Source organism: Opisthocomus hoazin, chromosome 15 (genome assembly GCF_030867145.1).
Source record: "Opisthocomus hoazin isolate bOpiHoa1 chromosome 15, bOpiHoa1.hap1, whole genome shotgun sequence".
Classification (NCBI taxonomy): domain Eukaryota; kingdom Metazoa; phylum Chordata; class Aves; order Opisthocomiformes; family Opisthocomidae; genus Opisthocomus; species Opisthocomus hoazin.
The window spans coordinates 12,705,167-12,719,629 of NC_134428.1; the positions used below are offsets into that span (position 1 = coordinate 12,705,167).

General features: G+C 61.6%; 2 protein-coding genes across 6 annotated transcripts in view; both read right to left on the reverse strand.

Moving 5' to 3' along the window:
• Positions 1-232: 232 nt before the first annotated feature.
• NUDT16L1 (nudix hydrolase 16 like 1) lies at positions 233-2,953 on the reverse strand. 2 transcript variants are annotated; one of them, XM_075436881.1, is made up of 3 exons: positions 2,701-2,953; positions 2,109-2,369; positions 233-1,251 (listed from the first exon to the last, which is right to left on the reverse strand). In XM_075436881.1, exons 1-3 carry the CDS (start codon positions 2,926-2,928, stop codon positions 796-798), a joined length of 945 nt encoding a protein of 314 aa, XP_075292996.1. In that variant the 5' UTR covers positions 2,929-2,953; the 3' UTR covers positions 233-795. The 2 variants fall into 2 exon arrangements, with proteins under 2 accessions (XP_075292996.1, XP_075292997.1); XM_075436882.1 differs by lacking the exon at positions 2,109-2,369.
• Positions 2,954-3,606: 653 nt separating this feature from the next.
• MGRN1 (mahogunin ring finger 1) overlaps positions 3,607-14,463 on the reverse strand; it is a 61,303-nt gene continuing 50,446 nt past the window's right edge. Inside the window, exons 10-18 of one of the 4 annotated variants that reach the window (XM_075436201.1) lie at positions 12,406-12,565; positions 10,740-10,849; positions 10,046-10,111; positions 7,833-8,056; positions 6,748-6,871; positions 6,189-6,238; positions 5,269-5,372; positions 4,684-4,728; positions 4,122-4,211 (exon numbers count right to left, since the gene is read on the reverse strand). In XM_075436201.1, coding sequence (XP_075292316.1) covers positions 4,688-4,728; positions 5,269-5,372; positions 6,189-6,238; positions 6,748-6,871; positions 7,833-8,056; positions 10,046-10,111; positions 10,740-10,849; positions 12,406-12,565 — 879 coding nt within the window. In that variant the 3' untranslated portion in view covers positions 4,122-4,211; positions 4,684-4,687. Of the gene's footprint in view, positions 4,212-4,683; positions 4,729-5,268; positions 5,373-6,188; positions 6,239-6,747; positions 6,872-7,832; positions 8,057-10,045; positions 10,112-10,739; positions 10,850-12,405; positions 12,566-14,463 lie in introns of all 4 variants that reach the window. The other 3 variants (XM_075436198.1, XM_075436202.1, XM_075436199.1) reach the window with 3 other exon arrangements.

Sequence of the window (14,463 nt, forward strand, 5' to 3'; positions counted from 1 at the left end):
CAGCCCCTGCGTGCCTTCAGCCAGTCCGCAGGGACCCAGAAGCCTTATCAGGGGGCCATGGCGGCGCAGCACCCCAAGCCAGACCCCACTGTGGGGCTGCGAGCTTCTCCTCCTGCTTCTCCCCGAGCAAGGAGCAGGGGCAAAGCCCTGAGGCGGAGGGAGCCGACGGGCGCTGCCTACCCCGGCCCCCGCACCCCCAAAGCTCCACAAGAACGATCCCGACCGCGCAGCGTTCAGCAAAGCCATTTATTCCACTTTCCTGCTCCCACAGATCTCCAGGTAGAAACCCACACAAGCGCTCCCCGACGCCCCGGAGGGAGTTCACGGCCCGCCGGCCTGCCGCAGCGGCACCCCAAGCAGAGGGGAGCCCTGCCACCGACACAGGTGGGGGTGCTCGACCAGCAACCCCGGCCCTCGGCTGTGCCTGCTGCAAACACAGCCACGGCCATCTCAACACGGGGCATTTAAAAAATAAGACGTTTTTGTTCCTTAAAAATGAAAGGGGGACCCGACGGCAGCAGCGCGTCCCTGAAATCAAAGCATAAGCCTAAGGCTTCGGCGCCCTCATGTAAGCACGTGAACTCTCTGCAGGCGGCCGTGCAGGTTGATCTGGGAAGCTCGCTAGAGTTTAATGGCCATAAAAATACATCGCTGTCCCCTGCTTCAGACAAATCCGAACCCTCCCGGCCAGGCAGTGGGGTTGCGTGGGCAGCAGCTGCGGCCCGCGGCGGGTCGGAAAGTTAGAAGAAAGTCTCTAGTCTCACCCACTTTTAATCAAGCGCAAACGCGGCAGCGTCACTCCATCGGCTCAGCCACCGGCTGCTCCAACGCCACAGCGTCTGCCCCCAGCCCCACCGGCTGCTCCGCCGCCTCGGCCACCAGCTGCTCCGCCACAGCCCCGCTCTCCAGCCCGGCTGCCGGCAGCTCCGCCGCCTCGGCCACTGCCTGCGCAGCCGCCTGGTTCTCTGCCCTGTCTGCCAATTCGTTGCCTGTTTTAGCAGATGCCGCCAGCTCGTTCGGCGGCTTAGCGGCAGGCGCGTTCCCTGCTGCCTGGTCGATGGCCGGCTTCTTCGGCTTCTGCGTGGCGGCCACCGCCTCGGCCAACTTCTCTTCCGGCACCATGTTCAAGATCTTCAGGGCAAAGAGCAGCTGGAATTTGGCGGTTCCAACGAAGGAGTTGCCCAGGAAGTTGGGCAGCCCACCCATCCGGTCCTTCTGGGTGTAGAGGGGGACGCGGACCATGCCCATCACCTGCAACGGCACCGAGTGCAGCTCAGCAGGGGCCGCAGCCGCACCAGCCCCCCCGCCCCACACCACCCTCTGCCCCGCACCCTCGCCCCAGCACCCCGCCAGCCCCCAGCCCACCCCTGCCCTCGCCTGCCTGCCCTCGCGTGCCTGCCTGCCCAAACCCCTGTGCTGCCTCTGCTCTCCCTGCCCAGCCTGGCCCTGGCTCAGTTCCCCCTCCTGCCCCTTTGGGGGGGTCCCGCTGCCCCAGGCCACTACGGGGAGCCCCACGTCGCCCTCCACACCCTGCCCTGCCTGGGGACATCACCCACGCATCCCCCTCAACCACGCCACAACCAGGGCCAGCTGCCCCCGAAGCCTGCCAAGCGCCTCGGGGAGATCCCAGCGCTCGCGCTCTACACCGGGGTGTCAGCCGGGCCTGGTTCCCCAGGAGGACGACTGCCCCCCGCACCGCCGCCCTGCACGCCGGGGGGAACTCGGGTCAGAGCAACACATCACCGCACACCGAGGGTCGCGATTCCAGTCCAGGTTACTCAGCCCAGGGCGGGAGGGCGATGCCCACCGGACACGAGACGGACCTCACCCGCGTCCTGAGGCTGGGTGGGGAAACGGGGCTCTTCCCTATGCGGGTGGTCGCCGGGAAAGCCCGCAGCTCGAGCTCGCTACGCTCCGCAGCCCAAGGCGCGACCCCAGCCGACAGCCAGAGCTCCTAATGCCGGTGCTGCGTGGCGGTGCACGGCACTCGCCGCCGGCAGCTCTACGTGCAGTGCATTCCCCCGCCGGGCTGCGAGAGACCTAGGAGGGAAGCTTCGTCTTCCCCGGGGCTAAGAGAGCTCGACAGATGCCCTCCCTGGATGTCCCACCTCCAGCCCGTGGTCTCGGGAATGCACCGCGCTGATCTCGATGGTGTGCAGCTCCTCCAGGGTCAGCTGCCTGGCGTAGAAGTGTGCCACCACGCGATGTGGCCCCTCTGTCAGGTGCGAGCACAGATAGTCAGCTTCCGTCAGGCGCACACAGCCCAAACCCAAGCCCAGCACCCGATTCAGACCGTCCTCCAGGGACCAGTAACGGCGATCCACGAACCCCCCGGGAAAGCCCAGCAGTCCGTCAAATCGCATCTGCATCTGCAATAGAGGCGCATGGCGTTAATGGGGCACGGGGGGGGGGGTGGCGGGGAGGCCGCCCGGCGCGGCCCTACCAGCTCCGCCGCGTCCAGCACCGCTTCGCCGACACCGAGAGCTCGCCGCGGCCCCGGGGAGCCGAGGCGGGGCCGCTCCGGGGGGGGGGAGGGTCCCGGGGCCTGCCCCCCCCCGCCCGCCCGCCCCGGGCTCGGCCAAGCCTGACGCTACCGCCCTGCACCGGAACCCCCGCCCGGCCCGGCCGCCCCTCAGCCCGCCTCCCCCCCGGCCCCGGTCCCGCTGCCCCCCGCCCCCCGCCCCCCGCCCGCCCCCTCACCAGCACGGCGTAGCGCAGCGGGATGCGGCCGAACAGCATGCCCGGGTTGGGCGCGTACAGCATGGCGTGGCACGAGTGGCTCCAGCCCGGGCCCAGCCGCATCGCCTCGTACCGCGTCAGCGGCTTCAGCTCGGGCACGCCCGGCACCCCGAGCGTCGGCAGCGGCGGCAGCGCGCCCGTGCCCGCCGGCAGCGTCCCCATGGCCGCCATCGCCCCCATGGCCGCCATCGCCTCGCCACCCGCCCCGGGAGCCCGCTCCGCGCAAGCGCGGCGGCGACGGCGGGGCGGGACCGCGCCGCCGCGAGGGCCAGTGGCGGCACGCCGCGCGGCCGCGGGGCCAATGGGCGCTCGGCGGCGCCCGCCAACCCCCGCGCCCGCCCGTGGCGGACGGCCAATGGGAGCGGGCGCTGCTGCCCGCGTCGCTCGCCATATTAGGCAACGGCCGTACGGCGAAAGCGGGCGGGCGACGGGAGGAGGCCCCACCCCTCGGCGCCATAGCTCCGCCCCGCAGCACTCCGACCCCGCCCCCTCCTTTATCTACATGACTCCGCCCCGCAGCGCCCCGTCCCCACCTCCCTTATCTACCTGACTCTGCAACGCAACGCCCCGGCCCCGCCCCTCATCCCCACGTCTCCGCCCCCCACTCTTTATCTACATGACTCCGCCCCGCAGCGCCCCGGCCCTTATCTCCACGGTCCCGCCCCCTACCTACATGACTCCGCCCGCAGCGCTCAGGCCCCGCCCCTCACCTCCACACCTCCGCCCCCCACTCTTTAGCTACATGACTCCGCCCCTCACCTCCAGGGCCCCGCCCCCTTATCTACATGACTCCGCCCCGCGGCACCCTGCCACGGCCCCACGGGCGACGCGGACAGAAGCCCCCCCGCCCCCGGACGGACTCGCGTGGCTGCTCCACGGGTTTATTACTACAAACATAGAGGGGGAAGGGCGGAAGGGGATGGGGGGGCTCGCCCCAGGCCCCGCCGCAGAAGCAGAACAAGGCACACGGCATGGGCAGCGCCAGGGGGGGGATGTGTGGGGTGGGACGGGGCTCAGACCCACGCACACCCCCCCCACCAAGCCCTGTGCCCACGGGGGACAGCTATGTACAGGGGCAGTGACAGCCAAGGGCTGTGCTCGGTGTGTACAAAATATACAACGGTAGTGTCCTTCATCTGCTGATTTTAACCCCAAAACTCGCCCACCCCCACGTAAAAACACGAAGCCAACCCCCTCCCAACCCCCCCCGCCGGGAAACATGCACCTCTTTAAAAACGCCCTGTGTCCCCCCCACCCCCGGGGCGGTGAGCACGGGTGGGCCCCGCCGTGGGGAACTGGGGGGAGGGGCAGAGGTTGTGCGTGGGGGTCCAGCGGCCGGGGGGGGTGGTCCGGCCCCGCTCACGAGAGGATCTGCTCGTCCTCCACGTGAAGACGCGTCCGCTCGAAGAGCAGTGGCTGCGCGGGGCTGCCGGGGCCGCGGCCGAGGAGCGTCTTGGTGAAGTCGGACGAGCCTGCGCGAGGAAAAAGAGGGGTTCAGCCCCAGTGACACCAGCCCTGGGGTCAGACCAAGATGCCTCCACCCCGGGAGGGTGCTGGGCACTGGGGACAGTGCTGCGCACATCCAGGAGACCATCACCCCCCCACCCATCCACCCACCCACCCACCAGCTCCATCCCCTCGGCCCGCACCAAGATGGCAGTTCAGCAGCACGGGGGACACAGGTGCTCTGGCACCAGCAGCCATTCATGTGGAGATTTCTGCTGCCCTGCCCGGGGTGCTGGCACGGGGACAGCAGGGACTCCCCACGGGGTGCCGGGAGCGGGAACGGAGCCAGGACAGGGCCAGCGGTGCAGGCCCACTCCTTCCCCACCCCGACGGCCAGGAACAGTCCCGTCCCCGCTCTCGCCCGTCTGCCGGCCGTTCCCCAGAGGGGTCCTGTGGCCCCCTGTGCCAGCGCCATGTAAGAAGAAGGAGAAGACGTACCAGCTCACTCCTCTATACCAACAGAGCAGGAATCGGGACCCAGTGCTGCCCAGGACAGGAGGGAGGAAGGCAGACAGAGAGGGAAGGAGACATTAGAGAGGTGCTCAGAACAGACTGCGACTCTACGGCAGAGAACAGGCTGCAACGACAACAGTCGGGGTGAGGCCAGCCGAGCACGGCCCCTCAAGGCCCTCCCTGCCACGCTGCCCCACGGCAGAGGGGGGCCTCCCTGCCCCCCACACCGGCTCCCGAAAGCCAGCACGGATGGTTCCCCTCCCTCGGCCGAGAGCAGGAGCGGGTCTGGGGGCAGGCGCAGGAGGCCAGGGTCACATGGAGCGGCTGCAGCCCGGAGAGGAGAAAGGAGGGGAAGGACAGAGACAAAAGGGTGAGGGAGGAGCAGAGAGAAGTGGGGTGCGAGTTACCTCTGCGTTAGCCCCCCTCGCCCACAGCTCGTGCTGCTGTGCCCTGGACAGACGTGTCCCTGTCCCACCCTGGCCAGGCACGCAGCCCCCGCAGTGCCCGGGCCGTGAGTGCAGCGGGGCGGCCGTGTGCCCCCAGCCCCGACCCCAACGGCATGGCCGTTACCTGGCAGGTAGACGTCTACCGGAGGGTCGCTCTCTGGCTGCGTCAGGCTCCGGTGCTCGCCGCAGCTGCCGTCCTGCAGGACATCTTCGACAGAGGGCGGGCGGCTACCTAGAACCAGCCGAGAGCACGGCCCCTCAGTCCCCAGACCAGCTCTGCAGGGGCACACAGGCCGAGACCTCCCACGCGAGGAGGCTCCTGGGCCCCCCAGCCCCGCAGATCTCGGTAGAGCTGGTCAGGCCGGCCCAGGTCACGGTGCCGAAGGGCCAGCTCTGCCCACGTGCAGGCTTACGCCCCAAGCACACCCAGCAGCCCCTCCTGACCCCGTCCTCTGCCCTCCGGACACTGTCTGAGCACCAGAGACCCAGCCCAAAGACGCAGCGCACATCCCGCGAGCCCAGTACTGCAGCCACAGCCTCATCAGGACCGCAGTGGTGCATGCAGCCATCTCACAGAATCATAGCAGCATTAAGGGTGGAAAAGACCTCTAAGATCATCAAGCCCAACCGCCAACCCAACACCACCATGCCTGCTAAACCATGTCCCCAAATGCCACATCTACCCGTTTTTTGAACCCCTCTGGGGATGGGGACTCCATCCCTGCCCTGGGCAGCCTGTTCCAGTGCTCTTCCAGTAAAGATATTTTTCCCAACATCCCCCCTCAGCCGTGCGAGGAGACAGCCTGTGGCGTGGCAGCTCTACCAGCTCAGAGCTTGCAGCAGATGCTTGGCAAACCAACCAGGGAGATCTGTTACTTTTGCCGCCCTGGCACCTTCGCCTGGCACAGCGCGGCAGCTCAGAGGTGGGTTTCAGGAGCTGGATGCTTCGGCAGCCATGTGTCCATTCCCCAGGTGTCCCCTCCCCACCGCAGGGCAGCCGGACACCACGATGCGGTCTGGCCGCTCCCACAGCCGAGCACACACCTACCCTGCTGCACGGACGAGGCCTCCTCCATCTCCTCCCCTGCCACGCTCTGTGAGGAGGAACAGCACGGGTTACTGCTAGGGGCCGGAGGCCTTTGCTGCGCTTGTCTCCTGCTCTGGCTTCCTCCAGAGCCACGCTCGGGGCCAGGGGAGCAAGGGGCTGCCCGCCAGCTCTGTGGCACCACGGGCCGGGATGGAGGGGTTTTACAGGCAATGGTAGTGGGTGCTGGAAGCCCAGCAAGGCCCAGCTTCCAACCCTGCCCTAGAAAGCTGGGGGAAGGTCAGGTCTGACACGGCGGCAGCCAAGCGGCTTTCCAACACCCCAGCTCCTAAAGAGGTGTCAGGGGCACAGGGATCGGCTGCGTCCCTCCCCCTGGAGCCCTGCGGGGAAAGCCGGGCAGCTGAGACTGTTGGCTCTGGGCTACTCGTGCTAACGAGCTCATCTTTCTCCTGTCACCGAGGAAGCGATGGCCCTGCACGAGGCACCTCCCATGTCCCAGAAGCAGCCCCCCCCAGAAGAGCTCTGGCTCAGAGCAGCTCCTCAGCAGAGCACACTTACTTCTGGAGAGCTGGTCTCTCTCAGGACCAGCTCACCACCGCTCAGCACCGGCTGCGAGTCAGAGTCCTCAGAGAGCTTCTCTTCATCCTCCTCATGGATTGGGGACGAGGGAGACCGTAGTGTGCTGCGGCGAGAGAAACCCCCTGTGCACGGAGCCGCAGCGCTGCCAGCACCGCGGGCCCTGGAAGATTTGGTGGCAGCAGCTCTAGTTGTCACCACCCCTGCTCTGCCCCTCCACGAGCAGTGTAGGCCAACACGCGCGAGCAGGAGCTCAAACTATGGAGCTAAATTCACCAGGGCCCTCCAGCACCAACTACAGGGAGCCCAGCAGCAGTGTTACTGGGGCAGAGCCAAGCGGTGCAGAGCTCTGGCACAGCGACACAACTCGGACAAGCCCTGCCTTTGCGTGGAAAGCAAGAGGCCCAGGTCCCACGGCGCTCCTCACGCCTTCAGGGGCTCCTTCCCAGGGGGAGATCTGGCATGGAGCACAGCGAGGAGCACCAGGAACAAACCCACTCTGAGCCCATCCGCACGGCCCTGCGAGGGACACGTGCAGGGCACCTGCAGCGGGCTGCCCACTCCCTGGCACCCACACCTACAGCCTCCATCACGAGGGCGATGGAGGAGGCCTCAGACAACAACTACAGGATCTCTCTCAGCATTTTGTGCAGTGAAATTCAGCTCACTTCTCTCCCCCTTTGTTTTTTCCTGGGGAACTCCACAGAAGGCTGAAATCCAACAAGGTTTGGATGTCAAATGCAAATTGAGAGACTGACTGCACTGGAAAGGAGACATTTTCATCCAAAGCCTGGATGAAATCTCCTTGTTATAAAAAACCCTCTTCCCCTCTGGTGACAAAGCCAGCTCTTCAGAGACACAAGCCTGTCCCGTGAGGCTGAGCATAGGGGTGGTGTCCCCCTTCTCTCACTGGCATGAGTACCTGCTGGCCTCCTAAAACTCCGAGTTAGCGGTGCTATCAGTGATGGGACCACCCAGAGCCACAGCCCTGTCCTGGCTCCCAGCGCGTGTGGCCACAAACCCTCAGGGCTTGCGAGAGGCACGGACCCCTCCGTCCCCGTGCTGACCTATCTGGAGACTTGCTCCGCTTGCCCTTTTGGTGGCTGCTCTCCACGGCTCTGTCCATGCCAACGAGCGGCCGGCTGGCAGGCGGCATTCCATCCACCACGCCGGAGTAGTTGATTTCTTCATACAGAGGAGCTGACGGGATGGAGGGGGAGACAGAGCGAAGGCCATTCAGTGCTTCCAGCAAGGAAATGGGCTCATAGCCCGGGGGGATGTTGTCAGAGCTCTGTGGGCAAGAAACAGACGGGCACATTAAGAAACCCCCTCACGGGCTGGAAGCCCCCCAGCCCCCCTAGCAAGGGGGGGTCCAGCTCACGCGCAGCCCTGCACTTCCCACACTGCACCCCCAAGCAGCCCATCCCCACAGCCACTGCTCCAGAGAGCCTCACCCTCCTTCGCCTGCGACAGCCACACATTCCCCTTTGGGCTGTTAACGCCGGTGATCATAGAATGGTTTGGGTTGGCAGGGACCTTAAAGATCATCTGGTTCCAACCGCCCTGCCATGAGCAGGGACATCTTCCACTCGACCAGGTTGCTCAGAGCTCCATCCAGGCAAGCTTCCAGAGCAGTGCCTGAGACACTGGGCATCCCAGCAAGTGAGAACATGGCTGGGCACCCCCCCAGCCATACTTTCAAGAGCCGGAGAAGGAGGGTGAGAACGCAGGTTCCTAACAAAGCTGCTATAAAACACGTTAGGATTTTTTCTCCTAAAAGTTCCTCCAATGGTTCAGAGCCCCTTCCAGCTCAATACGCACCCTGCTTGTGCTTCCAGCCCTGGCACGCGCAGCTGTTTCACCAGTGTTACCAGAGAAAGTCAAAATCCCATTCCTTCTGTAACTCACTAAGCAGCCACTCAAAGGGACCCTTGCAAAGCCATTAAACCAACGCTGGTTTAACTCCAAAAATCCTCCTGATCATCCAGGTCCTGTGGACTCAGACATAAACAGGGTTTATGCTGCAACCCAGCCCGCTGCAAACAGAGACAAGACTGCAGCGGTCCAGGCTTCCATTCGATGAAGCTGTTCCAGCCCTGCGCCCTCAGGGAGGTGGTTCTGTGTTGAACCTACGATGGCTGCTGCGCCTGGCCATGAGCTCCTGTAGCTTCTCTGTGCCTCATCTCCCAGCTGTACAGCTGCGGACGAGCTGCCCAGCAACCTGCTTCAACACAGCCGTGAATGTGGGGCAAGCTGGCTGCCGAACTGACTCGCTCCTGGTCACAGAAGGAGCTAGATCTGACTGGGAGGAAAGAACGAGTGGCACCTGGGGTCAAACATCAACCCACATCCCTTAAGTACTGCTCTTGTGATGGTTATGAGCTTGCACTGAAGACCACAGCTGGTGACTGGAAGATAACCAAGCCTGCTGAACAAGGAACCGGCACACAGTTGCTGCCACCTGTAGGCGGTGGGGCCAAAAGCCATCTCCACAAGAACATTTCACATCCAGACAGCAGTTCCCAGGTGCTATTTTGTGGACAGAAAGGTCAGGCAGACCTGGGAGTACACACAGAGGGCACAAACAGACCCTTCCTGGCCTGGGGGTTCCCCCTCACCTTCACAACTGCCTGTCCCCTCACAACTGCCACTCATGCTGTCCCCAGCACGGCGTTTCAGTTACACACTCTCACACCAGCTCAGAGAGCCCCCAACAAAACAAGCTCCATCCTTCCTGGTTCTGTAATAGCGAAACAGCCCACTGGAGCCAGTGGTCCTGAACACAAGACCTGGTCCAGCTGTGCCTATTCGTCCACCTCCACATCCCAGCACTAGGGTGGAAACCGTAACGAGATGTGCCCACACCAAACTGCCAAGGGGACGAGACAACAGCAAGGAAGCTTTTGGCTGAGCCAAGGGGACGGCAGCTTGCCCACTGTCTTACAAAGCTATGAAAACGTCTTGGCCAGGAACTATAAAGCAGCCAGGCTCAGGACCTGGGGACAGGCCCTGCGAGTCAGCCTCACATCCCCGTGGCAAGCTGCTTCCATCTCGCCCATTCCTCTGCACACAAACCAGGGAAGTTAGTGATCGTCCGTGCAGGGCGTGAGCGTCTCACCGCTAGTAACGCAGAGGCAGCACGTGGAGCGTCGCAGCCCGTGCAGGGGCACCAGTCAAACCCAGCGTGTTAGCAAGCCCTCGCGTGTGTAACTCTTCCACGTGCTAGTGACACCGCTGGCAGGGAACTGCCGTAGGAGCAAACACAACCCAGTCCACTTACTGTTTCCCTTCTAGGTTTCCTGCTGGGCAGGGAGACAGTGCTCACTTTAAGGGGTCTAAAGGGACACTGTCAAGAGAAAACCATGTTTTAAAGAAGTTGTTTCTTGAGGTTAGTGACACGAAGAGACACACAGCATCTCCTCACCTCGCTCTAGGTGACAGCACCTGCTCCCTCTACACACCATGCTCTGCTTCGCAACCACCCTCAGGGTTTCTCCCCTGCCCTATTTCTTAGCCCCAGTTGGAGGCCGCAGGGCTACAATGCTGCAAAGGACAGATTGATAAAACCAGGCTTGTTCTGTGACAATCTCCTTCTGTTTCCACGAAAGCTTGTGAGATGATCTAGATGAAGATCTCCCTCTCCTCGCTGATCTTATGTGTCTTGCCAGAGCCAGCTGTGCAACAGCACTGCTCAGGCTGAGGTTTCTGCGGATTTGTTTCCTCCAAAAGACAGGAGGGGCACTTGGCTAAAACCAGTCATATTACTAATCCACAAGCGGACAGGTCCTGGCTCTCTAGCAGGGCTGAGAAGAGAGGCTGCACTGCTCAGGAAGACCTTGCTCCAAGGCCCGAGCGCACCTCCTGAGGTCCCAGGGACACCAGCCATCAGGCCGAGCAACTCATGCGTGCACAAGCTGCCCGCCCAGGCTGAGACTGGTGCCCAGGCTGCGTACACGGGGCTGCGAGGTACTTACAGAGTGCTCGTCATGGTCAACGCTCTGTGCCAAGACAGGGCTGAATGACACAGGCGACAGAGCCCCCGGTTTCTTCCTCACAGCCCGGATCTGCAGCAGGGCGCGGAAGGCTAGGAGAGAACAGTAGGCAGGTGACCGCACGGTCAAGCAGGACCAGGCTGTGCCACACACGTGCCAGAGCTCCTCAGCTCGCCACAGGCACACTGTCGGCACGGGAGAGCTCCCCATGTGCACAGGGAGCAGGACCACAGAGCACAGCAAAGCCAAGCACTATGGTCTGGGCTTCTAGTTGATCAGTCTATACCCGGGAGAGATCTGCTGGCCAAAAAAAGTCTGGACGCTCTATCCCTGCGGAGAACAGGCACTGCCTGCCCTGGTGCAGTCATGTACAGAGGTTCTTCCGGCCTGATACTGTACAACACAGTAAGAAAAACACGAGATCGGCCTCAGGCAGTGCCCTGCAAGCTACAGGATGGGGTGGGGGGGCATGTAAAACCAGTCTGGGTTCATTCAGACCCCACGAGTCTCAGCCCTGGGGTCCAGCTGGTGCTGGAAGCACCGCTCCTGCCATCGGCTGCTCACTCACTGGCCAGCACGATGGTGGTGAGTAGCTCTGCAACAGCTGCGCACCCAGCCAGAGGGCTCAGGGCCGAACTCCTGTCTCCAGCGCAGCGATCCCTTGGTCCTCCCACCACAACAGCTTTGATCTCCACTCCCTGCCCACAGTCTCATTTTCTATCTGCAGATCTTTAATATTGTTAGTTCCTCTGTGCCAAGGCTGCATACGAATGAGCCAGACATCTGTTCTGATGCAGCTGTAAGAACTTGCTTGTACGTAAGGAAAAGCCCAGACATTTCTTGTTGCACCCAACCACTTGCAAGATCAGCCTAGAGTCAGAGGGCAGACGCGCAGATCAATCCTCGCTGCCCCTGCACTCCCCAGAAGCAGATTCCCAGGAATTCTGAGGCGGGGGCACTACCCTAACAAACACAGCCAACTCCGCTGCAGCACGCAGATGAGTTAATGCTGTTCCTGCGTTTTAAGTTGTGCTACTTATAGTCAAAGCTGTCTGGCACTTCCTCCGATAAGATCTTGCTTTTCGTTACTGCGTCTTTGACAAGTTTGAACTGTTTAGACTCAATTTCTCAGGCCAAACATCTGTCTTAGGTTCTTTTTTCTTTTCCTGAGAAGTATCAATTAGAAACAATCAAATACCTCAGACACCAAGCACAGGGTAAAGCACACAATCTGTCTGCTCCAGCAAAACCACAGGCTTTTTCTCAAGAGACTTCTACGCCTCTGTGCCTTTGAGGAAAGACACGGAATTTAGTGAGTGCTGCCTGAGTGTCAGAATGGGTGTTTCATTTTTCACATCTTTTGGGAGCTCAGCAGCAGCACCGCTCAGCGCACCTGCACCTTCAGATCCATCCCAGGGAAAGGGCAAGTGGCCAGGGAGGCACTGGGCAGAGGGCCAGGGCTCTCCTCCTTCCCTGTTCGAGGACAGCTATTTTAGGAATCTCCAGATGCCAGTGAGAGCAGCAGCATCTTTGATGCGGAGCCTTGGGGCTGGGTGTATAAAATACACGCTCCGTCTCACAGCCTGCACTGATTTAACAGGAGCCTAGGAGGGGGCAAGATGCCCTTGCCTGCTGGGCACATACTCACGCAGCCTGCAGATGGGGCAGTTGTTGGCCTGGTAGCGCAGGGTGTCAGCGCAGGAATTGCACAGACAGAGGTGTCTGCAGGGCAGAATGAGGGTGTCGCGGAGGTCCGACAGGCAAACCACACACTCGTTGCTGTTGTCACTGTTCTCGTCATCTGAAGGCTGCAACGAGAGACAAGACGTTGGCACGTGCAGGGAAAGGACCATGCCGAACTGCCACAGGACTCTGAAGTCTGGGGAAATTTCCCACCCAGAAGTCTGTGAGAGAGCTGGCATCCTCTTTCTACAGCTCTCAGCGGGGGTTTCTCAAGGAGAGCAAGCTCCAGTGCACACAGCCCTGCTACAGACACTCCCTCCTCTTGGGGCTCTGCTCCGAGCTCACTAAAGGCCAGAGACCAGGGCACTGTCCTGTGAATTCCCAGCAGAGCCGTCCCTCCCCAGAGCTAGGCTGTGTGCACAGGGGAGCCCCTTTGGGGTCAGGAGACCCGTGGCTGAGGGCAACCAAGAACAAGCTCCTGCCTGCCAGGCTGGTGGCTCCCAGGGTCAGCAGGGAAGCAGGGTCCAGCCTTTCTGCCCCATGTCCACAGAGCAACAGCAGCCCCAAAAGGAGCTGGTGGCAGACTGTGGCAGGCAGCAGGTCAGGGTGCCACTGGGCTGCACAGAAGGAGGTACTCCAGCCATGTCTAGCCCAGTTTCCATGGGTCCTCGAGTGAGTGGTTCCCCTGCCACAGCATCTTCCCCAGTCTCCTGTGCTGGCACAAACTTTGATGCAGCTGCAGGAGAACCAGCCTGGGACGCTCACCTGCTCACAGCTGCCCTGGTTGAAAAGGTCAGTGTGATGCTATTCAACACGAACATGCATCACACGACTTTTTCAGTCACTTGGAGCCCCACAAATTGGATTACAGCCACCAAGCAAGCTGTTGCTGGGAGGAGAAACCCACTCTCCATCCACAAGAACTCTCTTCACTGACACCCAAGAACCCCCCAGTCCTCCCACCGATGCCACAGAAGTTATGCCAGAGCCCAGCAAACTGATAACCCAGCATGGGCCACCCTCCACCTTTGCCTGGTCCCACTTCACGAGGTCCCTTTGGTCACCAGGGCTAACACATGCTAGACCACAAGCAACCTTGATGTAAACAGCAGTAGACAGCATCTGCTCCTGCCACATCCAAACCCAGCCTGCCGACTATGCCAGCAAAAGGCAGCAAGCCTGTCTACCCCGTCACATGCACTCCTCATCTACTTTGGGAGGTAGGGAGGGCAGGCTTTTTGCTTTCCATTCATACGGTTTGCTAAGCATACTAAGAAGAACAAAAACGGCCCTAGGGCACTTGTGTGATGGGCAACAAATGTGTGATTGCTGGATCAAGAGAATCATCATAAGACCCTGAAGGACCCCAACAGAAGCCTTCAATCCTCTTAAATGATCCTGTGCAAGAAAAATCTTTGAAAAGACGTCTCCCTCCTGCCTCTTCAGGTGCTACCTGTTGGCACAGGCAGATACAGATCACAGGATGCTTTGGGCAGAACACCGCACTGGTTGGAGAGGAAATCCTGCTTGTCTTGCTCTGTGGCTACTCCTCTGTTTGCGAATCAGGCACTGCACACACCAGAACGGTCTGATCCTGAGGCCAGCACTTGGTACACTCTGCAGCCCAGGTGGCAGCACAGGGCAGCTCCACATAAGGCTCAAGCAAGCATACAGCAGTCACATAATCTGCACGGGGCTGCGCAGCAAGCCGGGATTCAGCAGAAGCTCCTGCCTAAAGATGGGCAATGTTTCTGGTTATGGCATTTGCATATACACCCCTTGGTGATGCTGTGCTCCCTCCTGCTGGGGAATGCAGGCTGCTCTCTGGACACTGGCAAGCCCTAGAGAGCTCATTTCCCTGCAATGTTATGAGAACGTGCAGTCTCCCCACTAAAAAGAAATAAATCAACCCCTCCCTGCCAACAAGCAGGAGATGATGAAAGAGCCACAGGAGCAAAGCACAGACACACCAAGCACAACTGCCTTGACTGCAGAGAGGCAGTGAGATGGCGTGGGCACCAGA